Genomic DNA, 15,778 nt, shown 5'->3' with positions numbered 1-15,778 from the left:
CAAGTCTTTTGGGTAAATACCTAGAATGGGATTGCTAGATCGTATGGTAGTTTTCTCTTTAACTTTTTGAGAAGCTTTCATACTGTTTTCTTTAGTGGCTGTGGCAATTTACATTTCCACCAACGGTTCACAAGAGTTCACTTTTCTCCACATCCTTGCCAACACTTGCTATTTTATCACTAGCCGTTCTGAGAGAGGATAGCTCCTAGTGGATTTGATTTGCATTCCCTCTGATGATTGGTGAGGTCGAGCATCCTTATTATATATACCCATGTGTTGTCTTTGGAGAAATGTCTGTTCAGGTTCTTTGCCCATTGGGCAAAGGGTTTAATTTTAATATCATTGTAGGTTTATCTGACTGGCTTGTCCTCTTGCCAAGAGCTGAATGTTAGTATGTTTCGGTTTCTCCTTTTGGACTGTCACATTCCCCAGAGAAGATTCTTCAAGTCTCCTGTCTGAAGGGCATAAACACTCGTTGCCTGTGTTTTGGGAGCTGAGTCAGGGCAGAAGGCTGCAGTTCTCAGTATTCGTTGTACTCGGCCTACTGCTAGTCCTTCTATCTGCAGTAGGTATCCTTGCCTCTGTGTGTGATGCGCCGGTCCAGAGGCCTCTCCAGAGACTGGAAGTCTGTACCTCTGCTAGGTAGAGGAGGAGCGTTCTCATCCTGCTTGCTGGGGAGGGGTTGATCTGGGTATCTGCTTCTTAGTTACTCGACCATCCTGCCTTGTTTTTTTTCCAGTCTTCGTTCGCACTTCCAGAAGTCCCTGCACCTAAAACCCTGTGGGCATGGTTGGTGTAAATGGAATGCCCTCTGTGCTTTCTCTTGCTACCAGTTTAGTATTTGGCTCCAGCTTCTAAATTTTGTTCTGTCGTCTCTTTCTCTCCCTATCTTTGTAAAATTCCCCTTCCTGTGATTTTAACATAATTTTTGAAAAAGGTAGAGCTCAATATGTTGATTCCACAATCTCGGTCAGAAGTCCACTCGGCCCTTTTTCCCCTTGGTCATGGGTGAGTTGGGTCATTTGTTGGAGGGTGTCAGATGTATATTTTGTTTACAGAGAAATTAATTTTCTTTAAGTAACCATAGGAGAACTTAACCCTTCACGTTTTTCTATGTAAAAGTCAGAGTCATGACTAGAAAACGGTCGTTTTTACCTTATGAGGTTTTTCTGCTTCGACCGTTTTAGGCTCCGTTTTCCAGTTTGGCAGCAGCACTGCGACCAACTTCAACTTCACCAACAGCAGTCCGTCAGGCGTGTTCACATTCGGTGCAAGTCCCAGCACACCCGCGGCCTCCTCCCAGCCCTCTGGCTCAGGGGGCTTTCAGTTTAGCCAGTCTTCAGCAGCGTTTACTGTGGGGTAAGAGAACTTTCTGTTGAGATGTGTGCGTGTGTGTGTGTTTAGAATCACCAAGGTCAGTATAGTTGAGGTAAAATCGAGTATGTTCTCCACCAATTCACCGTATTACAGTTTTGGAGGATCATAACCCAAGAAGAGCATGGGTGTGTGTGTGTGTGCACGCGCGTGTGTAGGTATGGGTGTAACAGAGTGTGCTTCCTTTAACACTGTCTCCCCACCCCCCATCAGCAGTCACACAGTGTTATGATTGTGAGATTTATGTGAGCATCATGTCACGTTACAGAGTTTTTATTTTTCACAGGTCAAATGGGAAAAACATGTTCTCTTCTTCTGGACCTTCGGTTTCTGGTCGAAAGATAAAGACTGCTGTTAGACGCAAGAAATAAAGGTCATGATGTGTTACACACACTGTTTTAACAGCTGGCGCACTGCTCTCAGATACTGGATTGTACTATAATACTGGGTTATCTGAAGTCAGATCTGCCTAAGGACTTCTTTAATTTGGGAATTTTCCTCCTTTTTTCTTTATAGAAGCGCAACTTCACCTCTCCCACCCCCCTTTTTAAAAAGATAATAGCTAGACTGGTGACTGATTCTTCAGCAAAATTATTTTATGATCCAGCAAATTATTCACTGATTGGCATAGGCTGGCAGAACCAGGAACCGAGCCTGCTCGGAGAGTGGCTTTGTGTAGAACCTCTTCGTCCGCACCACCGCGCGCGGATACGCGTTTATGGAGCGTGCTGCAGTTGTAACTATATCTGAGGAATTCTGTATAGACTAGAGAATGTTGAAATGAATGATTTCTATGCTGAGTTTGTGCTGGTGTGTATGTGTGAAGTGAGTGAGTTGGGTGTATCGTGCACTAAAATTTTCTGATAGAGGAAGCCTGATTAAAGAATGGTCCATGCTAAGGACTTGTTAGATCTAGTTCGTTCTCCATTGAATAATTATATGCTATTTCTATATTGTCATTCTTCTATCACCTGTCTTGCCTTTTTCATTATTTTATTATGAAACTTGTGTAAATACAATCTTGTTTCTGTACTTTTTTGGCATAACATAAATCTGTGAACTTGAAATTTTAATTTTGTGTTAGAAATTTTTTTTGTTTGTTTAGTCTCGTCTCAGATTTTATTATGTAAATCCCATTATTCAAAGTTGCCTAAATCCATTTGGAAATCTTTAAAAAAAAAAAAAAAATTGGGGATTCTTAAAGTGAGTTTATTGGCTTTTCTGATCCAGTTTTTGTTTGGACCAAAAACCAGTATTGTACAAAGTATTAAGCATATATTTTTATATTTACTGAAATGGACTGTGGTGACTTTGGATAATAAGGAAAAGTTTAATATTAAAGCCATGTTTATTACAGTATAATTAACATGTTAAACCATGGGATAAATGCCATCAATAAAAAATTATGAAATACTTTTTGCTCTAGTGTTAAATTATAGTGAAGGTAAAAGTGTTAGTGGAAGGGAATCTTTTTATAGAAGTTAACAGTGGTCAGTTAGAAGAGAAATTCCAAAGAATACATTTAAGGTGATTTGGACAGCTATGTCTGAAGGTACGCTCGCTGCATTTTTGTCTGGTGCTAGGAATCACGCCTACTTTGCATATAAATTGATATACCTTTTTAAAGTAGAAAATAAATGGAAACAACCATTTCTGTTTGTACTTGTATCTTCCTTCATCGGTGACTAGACAATGTTTATTGATTGAATTTTTGGAGATACATACCTAAAGTAGCCCACAAAAACTTCAGTGGTCCTTTTGTGCGATTTCTTTTGGATTGTTTTACGGATTATTATTTTTTTTTAAGAAGTAGATTTCTTTGTTACGGCCCATAAAAGAGCTCTTGGGCGAGAGCATTTGACAACTTTATTCTTCAATTTGAACATGTAATTTTATGGTGACTTTTATTTTTACTGAAGTTGTGGTTAGAGTCTAAAATCAGTACTTTAACATGTTTGAGCTTTTCTGTTTCCAGTGAAATGATTTCTGTTATGGAAATGTCTTAGGCCATCATCAAGTGCTAGCTTTGGAGTCGGAATTTTGTATTTATAATTCTCAACTTATTAAATAATAAATGTTTGACATGAACCTGTTTGGAGGGCAGAAGATGATGGTGAATACTAATGGAGTAAATTGGAAACGTGTGGGGTGTTAATGCTTAACTAAATTGCATGCTCGCTCAGTCTTAGTCATTGTTTTAGACCCATATGGATGGGGATATTAAGCTTTCTATTCTGGGAAAGATTTTTCATTAAAAATGTACTAGAAATATTTCATTTTATTAATTTTTTTTAAGCTAGTAACCAAAAACCAAACAGGGTGAGTTATCTTATAAAAATGAAGTCTCCTATGCTCCCAGAACTGAGATCTCTAGGGCTAGAGTTGTTGGGACTTGGGACTTGTTTTTTCATCTCTATTGCTTTAACTCTCAGGCTGCACGTGGCAGCTATAGAATACACTCCTGGTAGCAGTTCCAACCACAAATCTTTCCCTGCTGAAGCCCAGCCGACATATCTCTTCATCAGATTGGTGCAGGCTGCAGACCCACTCCCTGTGGCTGTAATAGCAGCCTTGGGTTCCATACTCCATACACAGATGAAAGTCAAGTGCTGTTTGTGAAACATGGGGAAACGTTATGGAAAGAAAATAGCCCACTTTTCATGCTGGATCAATGAGGAACTGTTTTTAACCGAAAATAATCTGACGGTAAGAAAGCCATATGCAAAAAGATTGAATAATCAGGTATGTTTATATAATTCAGTTGATTTGCAAGAGTCAAGTTGTTCTCACTGAATGTATCAGTATGTTTGGTGGGGTGTGGCAAATGTATATTCTCAGACCTATGCACCAGAGATTCATGCACTCGCTGGGTTCAGATCATGTCCAAAAATCATTCAATAAGTGCCTGGAAGACTTGCAATGCCTGAGGTCCAGGCCTGCCACTTCTAAGGGGTAGGGTTTTTTTGTTTTTTGGTTTTAGTATTTTACAGTTTGAGGCGTTAAGAAAAAGTACAGTTCAGACAACTGAAGTTTAAGTCTTTAGCTAATATGTTATGAATTTCTAATTATTCATGTAATTAGGATTTTATTACTTGAGATAAAAGTGTTGGACTAATGTTAGCAATTTATAACCAGTCCATGAACTTCCTGGTTTAACCTGGGGAAGAACTTACGGTTTCTTTAATATTAGGGTGTCAGGTGCTGGCCCTGTCTAATGGAAACTGACAAACTTGGTATAGTAAAATCGAGAAAAATGGAATGTGTTGGGTCTAGCTACACAACAGCTTTATGTCAGAGCTTTCATTTCCTTTTCATGTGGGGCGACTTTTAGAGACATCTCTGACCTCCACTGTAGTTCAGAGTGGAGTGGCTGGGTGCCTAACAGCACACTGCCTACAGGACTCAGACCACACTGTAGTTTAACTCCATTTAAGTTTACCTTTTATTATCTTTTTCTTTCTTGAGGAACCTGTTTTGTATCCTGTCGATCTAGTTTTGTTGTAATTGTTTGAATAGGGAATGCTCATAAGACCGGAATAAGATTAAATTGCCCGGCTCTTTGACTAGCTGTGACTGAATTCTTGTTCCTCATGTGTCATGTGGGTCTTTAATACCTTGCACGGTGGCTGGAATGGTTAACAGCTTTTACGGAATGGACAGGATTAGTTTAACATCAAAAGCTTAGTCATCTACAGCTAACTTGAGTGACTTGCTAAAAGAATATACCTCAAAGTGGATGATCTTTTTTTTTTTTGGATAGACTTCTATTTCTGAAAGCACTCATCTCTTGAAGGCAGAGAATGCTAGAGTAGCTGTATTTGGAAGCAAGAGATTCTAGAGCAAACCTCAAAGAAACAGGCAAAACACAAAGCATTGTTGACCAGGTATTTATTGAGACAGTACAAAGTGGTGGCATATAAATTATTAAAAATAGAATGCTGAATTTTTATTTAGTAGGCAGGCCATCAGATTACTGCTTGTGGGTCACACCATACTATAAATGAAACTGCAAGGAAGTACATATACAATTTGAGATGAATTTTACCCAGGCAAGTACATACTGATAAATTCTGGCCTTTGGCATAGAGGGGTGAGAAGTGGCAAGTAAGTGAAATACTTGCCAGATTTTAGGAATACTGCCATTATTTAGGAATATTCTTTAAAAGGAAGAATAGCCTATTTTCATAGAGAGAAGTATAGAAGGAAAATATTTAATACCCATGCTCCCATCAAAAAGCCCTTTATCCCCAAGTAGCAACAATTTTTCAACTCCTGTCTTTGTTTTGCGGGAACTATTTATGTCTCCATGCACCCAAGCAAGTTACATAAGGGAAAAAGTCCTTTTTTAAGAGTTGAAACAATTTTTACTGTCATTTGAAACAAACATGAAGACTTTTATAAATTGAAACAAAACTCTGAAATATAATGCATTTTTTTTCAATCCTAAATATTTGGGGGGAGATGCGGTGACAATTTAGGTAGAAAGCATTAGCTTCTGAACAAGTGCCATATGAGTATCACAGCAAGTACTAGCTTTCTCTCTAGTCACAGATTTAAAAGCACAGCTTGCTCGCCACCACTCACTCTCACCTGCCTCAGCCCAGCATACACTTAGTGTGTCTGACTTTTCTCAAGGTCCTGGGGCCACTCAGGCTGCTTTAGTTAATGGGTAGATTTTCTAGATGCCTAAATTATCTGCCTGTTTTGTGGTTTTATGTATGGTATGTTCATTGAAATCGTATTCTCAGCATGACTTCTAATTTTTGTTCCTTTATTATCTTGTAAAAGTGATGAATAATATTTATACTATGAGACAGCTTTCTTTTTGCCTTTTTAGGCTGTGGAGCTTCAGTATGAGGCTGTACACAGAAAAGTCAGCATTTCTAAAAATGAAATATAATAAAGTATACAGAAAATAAAGAGGGCTCCACCCCAAAAAACCTTCCCTATTTTGTCATTTATTTCCCCTCAAATTTGGGAATCCAAAATCTCCCTAAGTGCTACATTCATAATCAGACTTGGGTTTTCATGTAAAGGCAGACAGAGTAATAATAATGTTTATTTTATAGGGCTACATAGTTTAACTTGAATCCTAAGATAGCTCTCAATGCATCTACATAGATATTAATCTGAATCACTTGTGTATAGCAGATGTACAATATTTTAATGTATAAATCAAACTGGGTATTTACTTTTGTTTCACTGTATAAGTAAAAATAGCCCAGGTAGTTAACCATCCAGTTATCTTAGAGGAAAGTATACATTAAAGATAAATTCCACAGCGATATGTAAGAGTACATTTCAACTTGAATTCCCAATCCAGGGCAAAGAGGTGTGTATATGTCAATAAAGTATACACTACTAATCAGTTAAGTATGTAACCATTTATGTAACATTTCCTAATAATCTACTCTGAAAAAGTTAGTGGATGGTTTTGGTTTGTTTACTGCGAAGGGCCGTAACACTTTATCTTCCCAGAAACGACAAGTGAATGATCTGTTCAGTATCTTAACACATTTAACTAACAGGCTTTCTGTGATGTTTTTCAAAATAATTTTATATTAAATCCATGGTTTATGAAATTTTACAATCAAAAGTATTAAGGACATTGTTAAGGTTTCTATAAACTGAAAATACATTTTAAATGTCAAAAAGACCCACTTTAAAAACTGATACAGTAATATAGCAATGTATTTATTATGACCAAAATAAAGCCTAGATTGATCCTGTAAGCACCTGAGATATGAACTGTTCAGTACAGCTTAGTGTTTTGGGGGGAGAAAATAGAGCAAATGCAGAAAATGCCTAAGAAAACTTTTAGTTTAGCTATATCTCAACACAGCTAACTGGGCCATCTAACAAAAGCACACACACACACACAATTCAGCGACAGAATAAAATAGCAACACACACAGTATTACACATTTCCCTCAAAACATCATCCCTGACAAGACTCCAAATGAGCTGGCGGCCTCAGAGCCAAAGAACTTCGAACACTGGACATGCTGCTCTCTTCCTTGCTAGAGAACAGTCCCTAAAGGGAAAATTGCTAAGTATCTCATAGGCTACTACTATTTATTTAATCATGAAATGCTAGGATGACTGAACTCCTTGATGTTTCAAAAGTTATGGAGTATAATAAAACTAAAACTAGTATGTGAATATCCTGTATATAAAGAGAAGGTATACTCAGAACACTGAAAAGCACTAATACTTCATGCTGCGCACATACTGGGAATATTGTTTTAGAGTAAATATGCCACAGTTTGATGGAACTAATTTTCCCCCACATATTTATAGTTTGATTTAGGGCACAGAAAACATCTGCACATGAATTTCAATTTAAATTTACAGTGAAAATTTACCCCCCACACACACACATAACACCCCACCCCATTTAAAGCAATCACTAACTTACCTTTTTCTTAAAAAAAAAAAAAAAGCAATATGACTTAATACTTTTTCATCATGCAATACTTATCCTGAAATACATGTATAGGCATTAAGAATAGCTGTGAAGTCATCACTCCTGCGGTAAACTGCAGTACAGGTGTTAACATTTCAGATCAGGGAACTGCTTGGCTGGCCTCAACCTTCCCCTTGTAGTTAACTCACCACCCCCTGGGATGGGAGCTAAGTGGATTATAAAGTGTGTGTCCCCACTCCCTCCCCACAAAAAGCAAAGACGAAAATTTCCTCAAGACGTGTTAACTAAAAGAATAATGTGTTTACAAAACACAACTGGACGTTTTCCATCATTTTGGGATAAACCAAAATAACTTTTTAAAGTTTCATTTGGAGATTTCAAAGCTGAAAGTGCATTCAGCAAATTCTAACACCTTAGATGTATATACTGTCCGTTGATGATGACACCACTTGCCTTCTGTTCGATATACAAATTTTAACACTTGGACTCAACAGGTTTTTCTTCTGGAAAAGTTCTTTGGCATTCAGGTAACATCAATACTTTGAGCACAGTCACCTGCATCACACTGGATCGACTGCTTTAATTTCTTAATGAATTAAGGTAACCCAGGGACACTGATGGCCTTGACACATAATTTAGTCTTGTCATTATTCCAGAGAATATGGAATTCATGGCTTTTTGGGGCATCATCTGACCCCATTTCTTTTTACTACAATGGTTCCTGCTACAATGTCATAGGCTGTTCGATTATGCTGAAAAAACAGCAGTGTGATGAAAGCAGGGAAAAAAGAAGCAATAGAAAAATTCTTGATCAAAGCTCGTATAGCGGACCTAAAGAAATGGAAAAAAAAAAGTTATATACCAACTACATATAGATTAGTAGACTATCAAGCTCAAAATGTATTTAAAACATTCAAAGTACAATTGAGAGTTTTAACCTTTTATATCTAAATTACTTTCAAGTAGCATTATATTGGAGAAGGAAATGGCAACCCACGCCAGTATTCTTGCCTGGAGAATCCCAGGGACGGAGGAGCCTAGTGGGCTGCCGTCTACAGGGTCGCACAGAGTGGGACACAACTAAAGCGACTTAGCAGCAGCAGCAGCAGCATTATATTATGATCAAACCACCTGGGCCAGTTCTAAAGACTTCATAACATAAAATTAGACTTTAGAACTTTCACGTGAAAAGCAATAATGTCTTAGAATGTGAGCTAAAAGCTTAGTATTTCCTAGTATTTTGCCAAAAGAACAGAGTAACTTCCCTTTACTTACCTTTTCTATGGTCACTCACTACTTTTAATATCTTTATTTTCTGTATGTTTTCACTGTCTTCTAAACTGAGTAGGTTTAGTACAGTACCATTTTCTACCTTCTGTGAAGAGCACCAGCATTTCAAATTACTGCTTTATCAGCTCTCTTTCTTTGCAGGGTCCTGTGGTTTATTTTTGGCTGTGCTGTGGGATCTTAGTTCCCTGACCAGGAATTCTACCTGCACCCACACCCTGCAGTGGAAGTGTGAAGTCTCAACCACTGGACCACCACAGAAATCCCTGTCATCCTGTGATTAAGGAAAGCTTTAAAAAGCTTTCAACAGGAGCTTAGAATGGGGAATTATTCTAATTAGATTTTTGCCTTTTAGTGCACTGAACAGTTACAGAATAGCACAGCAGCTGAATGTGGGCTCTGAATCCAGACTGACTTGGTTTTAGGTTCATTTTCTACCATTAGTTGTGTCCAAACAGTGCCTGGTTTACAACATGTTCAACAAATATTAGCCAACATTGATTCTCAGTAAAAGTAGTAGCCCAAGATTATTAGAATCACAAAAATAAGCAAATTTTGAAGATGTAAGCAAACCCCAGGCTTCTTCTAAAATCTCTTGTTTATATTTCTTTATATAACCATCTAACACTGAATCATGCTGGCAGCAATTCCAGTCAGAACCTTGTTTTGCTCAGCTAATTACCATCTACTCACCTCCACAACTTCTATTATCCACTTCCATTATCCATTATTCCACTATCTGTACACTACCCTAATGGCAGAAAGTGAAGACAAACTAAAAAGCCTCTTGATGAAAGTGAAAGAGAGTGAAAAATTTGGCTTAAAGCTTAACATTCAGAAAACTAAGATCATGGCATCTGGTTCCATCACTTCATGGGAAATAGATGTGGAAACAGTGTCAGACTTTATTTTGGGGGGCTCCAAAATCACTGCAGGTGGTGACTGCAGCCATGAAATCAAAAGATGCTTACTCCTTGGAAGGAAAGTTATGACCAACCTCAGTCCAGTTCAGTCGCTCAGTCATGTCCGACTCTTTGACCCCATGAATCGCAGCACGCCAGGCCTCCCTGTCCATCACCAACTCCCAGAGTTCACCCAGACTCACGTCCATTGAGTTGGTGATGCTTTCCAGCCATCTCATCCTCTGTCGTCCCCTTCTCCTCCTGCCCTCAATCCCTCCCAGCATCAGAGTCTTTTCCAATGAGTCAACTCTTAGCATGAGGTGGCCAAAGTACTGGAGTTGCAGCTTTAGCATCACTCCTTCCAAAGAACACCCAGGACTGATCTTTAGAATGGACTGGTTTGATCTCCTTGCAGTCCAAGAGACTCTCAAGAGTCTTCTCCAACACCACAGTTCAAAAGCATCAATTCTTTGGCGCTCAGCTTTCTTCACAGTCCAACTCTCACATCCATACATGACTACCGGAAAAACCACAGCCTTGACTACCAGATCTCCTGACCGGCCTCTTGAGAAACCTATATGCAGGTCAGGAAGCAACAGAACTGGACATGGAACAACAGACTGGTTCCAAATAGGAAAAGGAATACGTCAAGGCTGTATATTGTCACCCTGCTTATTTAACATATGCAGAGTACATCATGAGAAATGCTGGGCTGGAAGAAGCACAAGCTGGAATCAAGATTGCTGGGAGAAATATCAATAACCTCAGACGACCAACCTAGATAGCATATTCAAAAGCAGGGATATTACTTTGCCAACAAAGGTCCTTCTAGTCAAGGCTATGGTTTTCCAGTGGTCATGTATGGATGTGAGAGTTGGACTGTGAAGAAAGCTGAGCACTGAAGAATTGATGCTTTTGAACTGTGGTGTTGGAGAAGACTCTTGCAAGTCCCTTGGACTGCAAGGAGATCCAACCAGTCCATCCTAAAGGAGACCAGTCCTGGGTGTTCACTGGAAGGACTGATGCTGAGGCTGAAACTCCAATACTTTGGCCACCTCACACGAAGAGTTGACTCACTGGAAAAGACTCTGATGCTGGGAGGGATTGGGGGCAGGAGGAGAAGGGGATGACAGAGGATGAGATGGCTGGATGGCATCACCAACTCGATGCACATGAGTTTGGGTGAATTCTGGGAGTTGGTGATGGACAGGGAGGCCTGGCGTGCTGCAATTCATGGGGTGGCAAAGAGTCGGACATGACTGAGTGACTGAACTGACACCTTCCCCCAGCACCAGATGCCAACAGCTAGCCATGAATACTGTGAGTATTACAACCTCTTTCACTTTAGAGCAGGAGCATGTCAAAACTCCTATTGCCTATTTAAGATGGGGGTACTGACAAGTGTTACCAGAAGGAAGCTTCAAGGCAGAATAGTAACTAAACTCCGTAACTACAGATCTAGAGAATATAAACAAAGCTAGGCCTGGAGCACTGATACAGACAGCACCACACCCCAATCCTCTCATTATTGTGGCCTCCAGTTCATAAAATGCTTACCCTTGAAGATGTGTATACTGAAAAGGAGTCAATAAATGTTACTGAAAAACATTCAAACTTTGTTTTAAACTTATTAAATGTAAGCCTATTATATGCCAAGAAAAACCAACATCCTAAAAACACTTTTTTGTAAGTACCATCATTTGATAACGTTTAAGTACAGTAATTCATAAGTACGTAGTAGATTAAGAAAAGAACTTACGTTGTAATGCTAACATTTGAGGATGGAATCACTAAAACCCGACTCGGTGCAATAAGCACTGATGTATCACAAGTCACAACTCGAAGTCCTAGCAGGAACTTCCCTGGGGTAGCTCCACCTGCTCCCCAAATGCAAATTATCTAAGGAGAGAAGGATAATTGTAAAATAATTTACTGGCTCAACTCTACCAATATTTTCCTGCCACATGATTCATGGTTTAACATTTTCAAGTTGGAAGAATCCCACAGAAATACTTAAAGTTGAATCTTTCAATGCATTTCTGCAGGTCTCTAACATCCTCAAGGACCACAAGATGTCTACTGCAGTTATTTCTCTATGAGCCATTATATTGTTTAGCAAGTTGGTTCTATGGAAAAACATTACATGTTCCACAACCAACTTAAAACATTTTTGGACAAATGACTGAAATGTATTACCAAGAAATTGTAAAATTTCTCTGCTCAGAAAATTTTAACTTGAAAAGGTACTATGTTAAAATTTAGAAAAAAAGACACCTGACAAATACAAGATTATAAATCTCTATTACAATATTTCTGTCTTGGGCTGATAATCTAAAATTATATTGTTAAATATTTGCTGAAGTCAGTAGCTTACCTCATAGAAACAAACTAATAACCTGTATATAAGTGCCACAACCATCATCTTCTGCAAGTCTTCCATTGATGTGTCTTCATCTATTTCTTCTATTATATAATGCATAGCAAACTTAGAGATATCCCTATAAAAAACAGTTTTGGGTTATAGAGAATGTGTTACCAGAGCAGTTGAACTGGTATTTTTTCATCAGTGTAAGCCATAAACTCTAATTGAAATCACAAACTAATGTTTTCTAATTATCTAGTTTCACAAAACATTATCTTATTCAACAAATAAGTAGCAGTACCATGAGTAAGCATTGTACTAGCTCTGGGGATAAAATGGCAAGTGAATGAAGTGGGCAAAGGGTATAATAGAGAAGCACTGGGTACCTGGAAACACCTAACAGGAACACAACTTACTGGAGGCTTCGAAAAAATGACATTTAAGTTGAGATCTGAAGGGTGGAAAGAAGTTGGCCCCGCCTAAGGGAAACATATGCAAGAGCGGGACTAATGAGAGGAGGACTTGGAGAGTATGATGGCAGCTACAGGCATTTCTGTGTGGCTCAAGTATTGTGTGAGGAGAGAGTGAGTAGAAAATAAAGCATTCGTGCTCAGTCATGTGTGACTCTGACCCTTCAGACTGCAGCCTGCCCGGCTCCTCTGTCCATGGGATTTTTCAGGCAAGAATACTGGAGTGGGCTGCCATGTCCTCCTCCAGGGGATCTTCCCCACCCAGGGATGGAACCCGCATGTCCTGCATTACAGGCAGATTCTTTACTGCTGAGCCATCGGGGAAGGGAGTTTAAGAAACAAGGGTATCTGTTAAAACATATGAAGACATTAAGACGTATGATGGCAATGAGAAACTACTGAAGGATTTTAAGGCAGCAGAGTGGCAGAATCAGAATTTATGAGATTAGATGTAAGACAGGACATGGTAAACTGAGATATCGGTTAGAAGACTTGTTACAGTCCAAGCAAGTGATGATGTGACTGGGACTGCTAAGTCACTTCAGTCGTGTCCGACTCTGTGCGACCCCATAGACGGCAGCCCACCAGGCTCCCCCGTGCCTGGGATTCTCCAGGCAAGAACACTGGAGCGGGTTACCATTTCCTTCTCCAATGCGTGAAAGTGAAAAGTCAAAGTGAAGTTGCTCAGTCGTGTCCGACTCTTTGCAACCCCATGGACTGCAGCCAACCAGGCTCCTCCATCCGTGGGATTTTCCAGGCAAGAGTACTGGAGTGGGGTGCCATTGCCTTCTCTAGTGACTGGGACTAGGGAGAAGCAATAATGATGAAAACTGAAATTTTGAGACAAACGAGTTGGTACTTGACTGGATGTGTAGGGACTAAGGGAGGGAGAGATATAATCATGGTAACCATTCAGGTTCCTGACAAAGGCCCTGAAATTGAACCACCAGGGTCTGAACTTAACTCTATTTTTGTAAATTTACCTTTGTAAATTCTGGGCTTAACCTTTTGTAAGTCTAAATTTCAATCTCTATGAAATGGAGGCATTAATCTCTACTTAATAGTGGTAGCAAGATTATGAATCCATACAGGGACCCCCCTTGTGTCCAGTGGAGCCCACGCTTTCCCTGGAGTCTGCCCTTTCACTGCAGGTGGTGCGGGTTACCCCACATGCTGTGTGGTGTGGCCAAAAAAAAATCCATACAAAGCCCAGCATGTAGAAAGTGCTTACCGAGTGATAACTGCTATTATGACTATTATTCTGAAAGAAAGACTATTCAAATAAATGGCTCACTTTGCAATTCATTTAGAACTTGCCTGATGTATATAGGCAGCCCCATTTGGAAATGGCATCTAGCTGATTATTAACAGTTTATGCCTTTGTCTTTAGGTACTCCGCTCTGAAAACAATTATAAGAGAAAAATTTGTACCTAGCCTAAGAAAATAGTGAATAAAATCAAAGCAGGGTTGGAGATGGCTTTTACCTACTTTTATAGGTGAAATTCTCCCCCATCTTGCAGAATTTATTGTTTCTCTCTTTTGTAGTTATTTCTTAAAACCAATAAGAAAGTAAATCTGACAAAGTTCCTATAAAGAAATTGTTGACCTTGGCAAACAAGTTATCCATACAATCACTGGCAAGCATGGAAAAAAACTTAAAACAAGACCTCTACACAGTAGATATTAAAACCTTTCTGCAAGTGGCCTTAACTTACTTTATTCCACTCAGGTGCATAATGCTTAAGACAATGGTCGCTTTTATAAAGAAGAGAATAAAGAAATCCACCATCTCTGCCATAAATCTGTGGGCCAAGGATGGAATAACATACTCTCTGCCTGTAAATTAAAAAAAAAAAAAAAAAAAAGTTAAGAAAACTAATCGTTCCCTTGGAACCCAAGCTAGGCAATGAATGGGGAATGTAAAGTCAAGGTACAACTTACTGATAAAAAATTTTTATAACCTTGAAACAATTGACTTCAATAGGGCATGTTATTAAAACACAGCAATGCTACTTCGTAACAATTTAAAGCTATTTTTACCCCCTTAATGTTTAAAAATTATTTCACAGGTAAATTTCATTATTTAAAGTACTCAGTACATTTCACCAGGGATTCAATCGAGAACCGGGGTAATTACAAGCCTATGACAGAAACTTAAACCCTGTGCGGCTCATCTTACCGCTATTCATTTGTCTCGCTTTCTATGTATTTAACAAATTCAGTGATTAATAAGCTGCCATCCTAAATTCTGGATCAAATTCAGGCAACTAGGTCTTGTCCCATATTACCTGAATAAAATAAAAATAAACTAAAAGGTGTCAATAATTCAAAACATTCTAATATCCATACAGAAGTAAAGAGACAATACAGACAATATACAGGATTAAGCCAAGGTTCATAATTGCATTTGAATTCATGAAAATCTCTAATATCCGTCAGTTCCATTGTCGCTAATTCATAAAAGTTACCATATAAACTATAAATCCATGTCTGGATTATTACCAGCATTACCGGCCAACACCTCCCCTCCCCACAAACCGGCTTTGCCATCTGAGAATTAAGCCCTGGGTCTCACTCCAGAAAGTGGAGAGCCAGGTAACAGCAAGTGGTTTGAGGAGCAAGTATTTCTTTACATTTGGAAGCGACTAGTCCGGGGAGTAAGGGAATGGATCCGGAGCGCCAGGTCTAAAGGAAGAGGAAAGTAGGGCCTCGCTGGACACCCTGGGAACTGAGACGCGGAGAAACAACGGCGAATGGCAGCAGCGGCGACAAGCGCAGGGCAGAGCCTGCGGGCTCCCGCCCCCCACCTCCCACCCCAGCACGTGCCCCGAAGAGCCTCTCACCTGCCTGCCGCCCGGTGTCGCTCGGGGCTCGCGAAGCGGCTGCCGGTCCCACCCTCGTGGCCGCGGCTGCGCGGACCGGCGGCTGCAGGTGAGGGGCGCGGGCTGCCGGGCC

General features: G+C 39.6%; 2 protein-coding genes across 2 annotated transcripts in view; one reads left to right on the top strand and one right to left on the bottom strand.

Annotated features, from left to right (window-relative positions):
- Positions 1–3,514, top strand: part of NUP153 (nucleoporin 153kDa) — a 72,250-nt gene extending 68,736 nt beyond the window's left edge. The window contains exons 22-23 of the mRNA XM_010848832.1: positions 1,188–1,359; positions 1,661–3,514. Of these exons, the coding sequence (XP_010847134.1) occupies positions 1,188–1,359; positions 1,661–1,745 (257 nt within the window). The 3' untranslated portion in view covers positions 1,746–3,514. The remainder of the gene's footprint in view (positions 1–1,187; positions 1,360–1,660) is intronic.
- A 1,733-nt stretch (positions 3,515–5,247) lies between these two features.
- Positions 5,248–15,778, bottom strand: part of FAM8A1 (family with sequence similarity 8, member A1) — an 11,279-nt gene continuing 748 nt past the window's right edge. Inside the window, exons 2-6 of the mRNA XM_010848831.1 lie at positions 15,667–15,776; positions 14,539–14,659; positions 12,365–12,488; positions 11,750–11,889; positions 5,248–8,632 (exon numbers count right to left, since the gene is read on the bottom strand). Coding sequence (XP_010847133.1) covers positions 8,488–8,632; positions 11,750–11,889; positions 12,365–12,488; positions 14,539–14,659; positions 15,667–15,776 — 640 coding nt within the window. The 3' untranslated portion in view covers positions 5,248–8,487. The remainder of the gene's footprint in view (positions 8,633–11,749; positions 11,890–12,364; positions 12,489–14,538; positions 14,660–15,666; positions 15,777–15,778) is intronic.

Source organism: Bison bison, unplaced genomic scaffold (assembly GCF_000754665.1).
Source record: "Bison bison bison isolate TAMUID 2011002044 unplaced genomic scaffold, Bison_UMD1.0 scf7180017864274, whole genome shotgun sequence".
In the NCBI taxonomy this organism is placed as follows: domain Eukaryota; kingdom Metazoa; phylum Chordata; class Mammalia; order Artiodactyla; family Bovidae; genus Bison; species Bison bison.
Note: the sequence above shows the minus strand (reverse complement) of the source record. Positions and strands in the feature narration are given on the sequence as shown.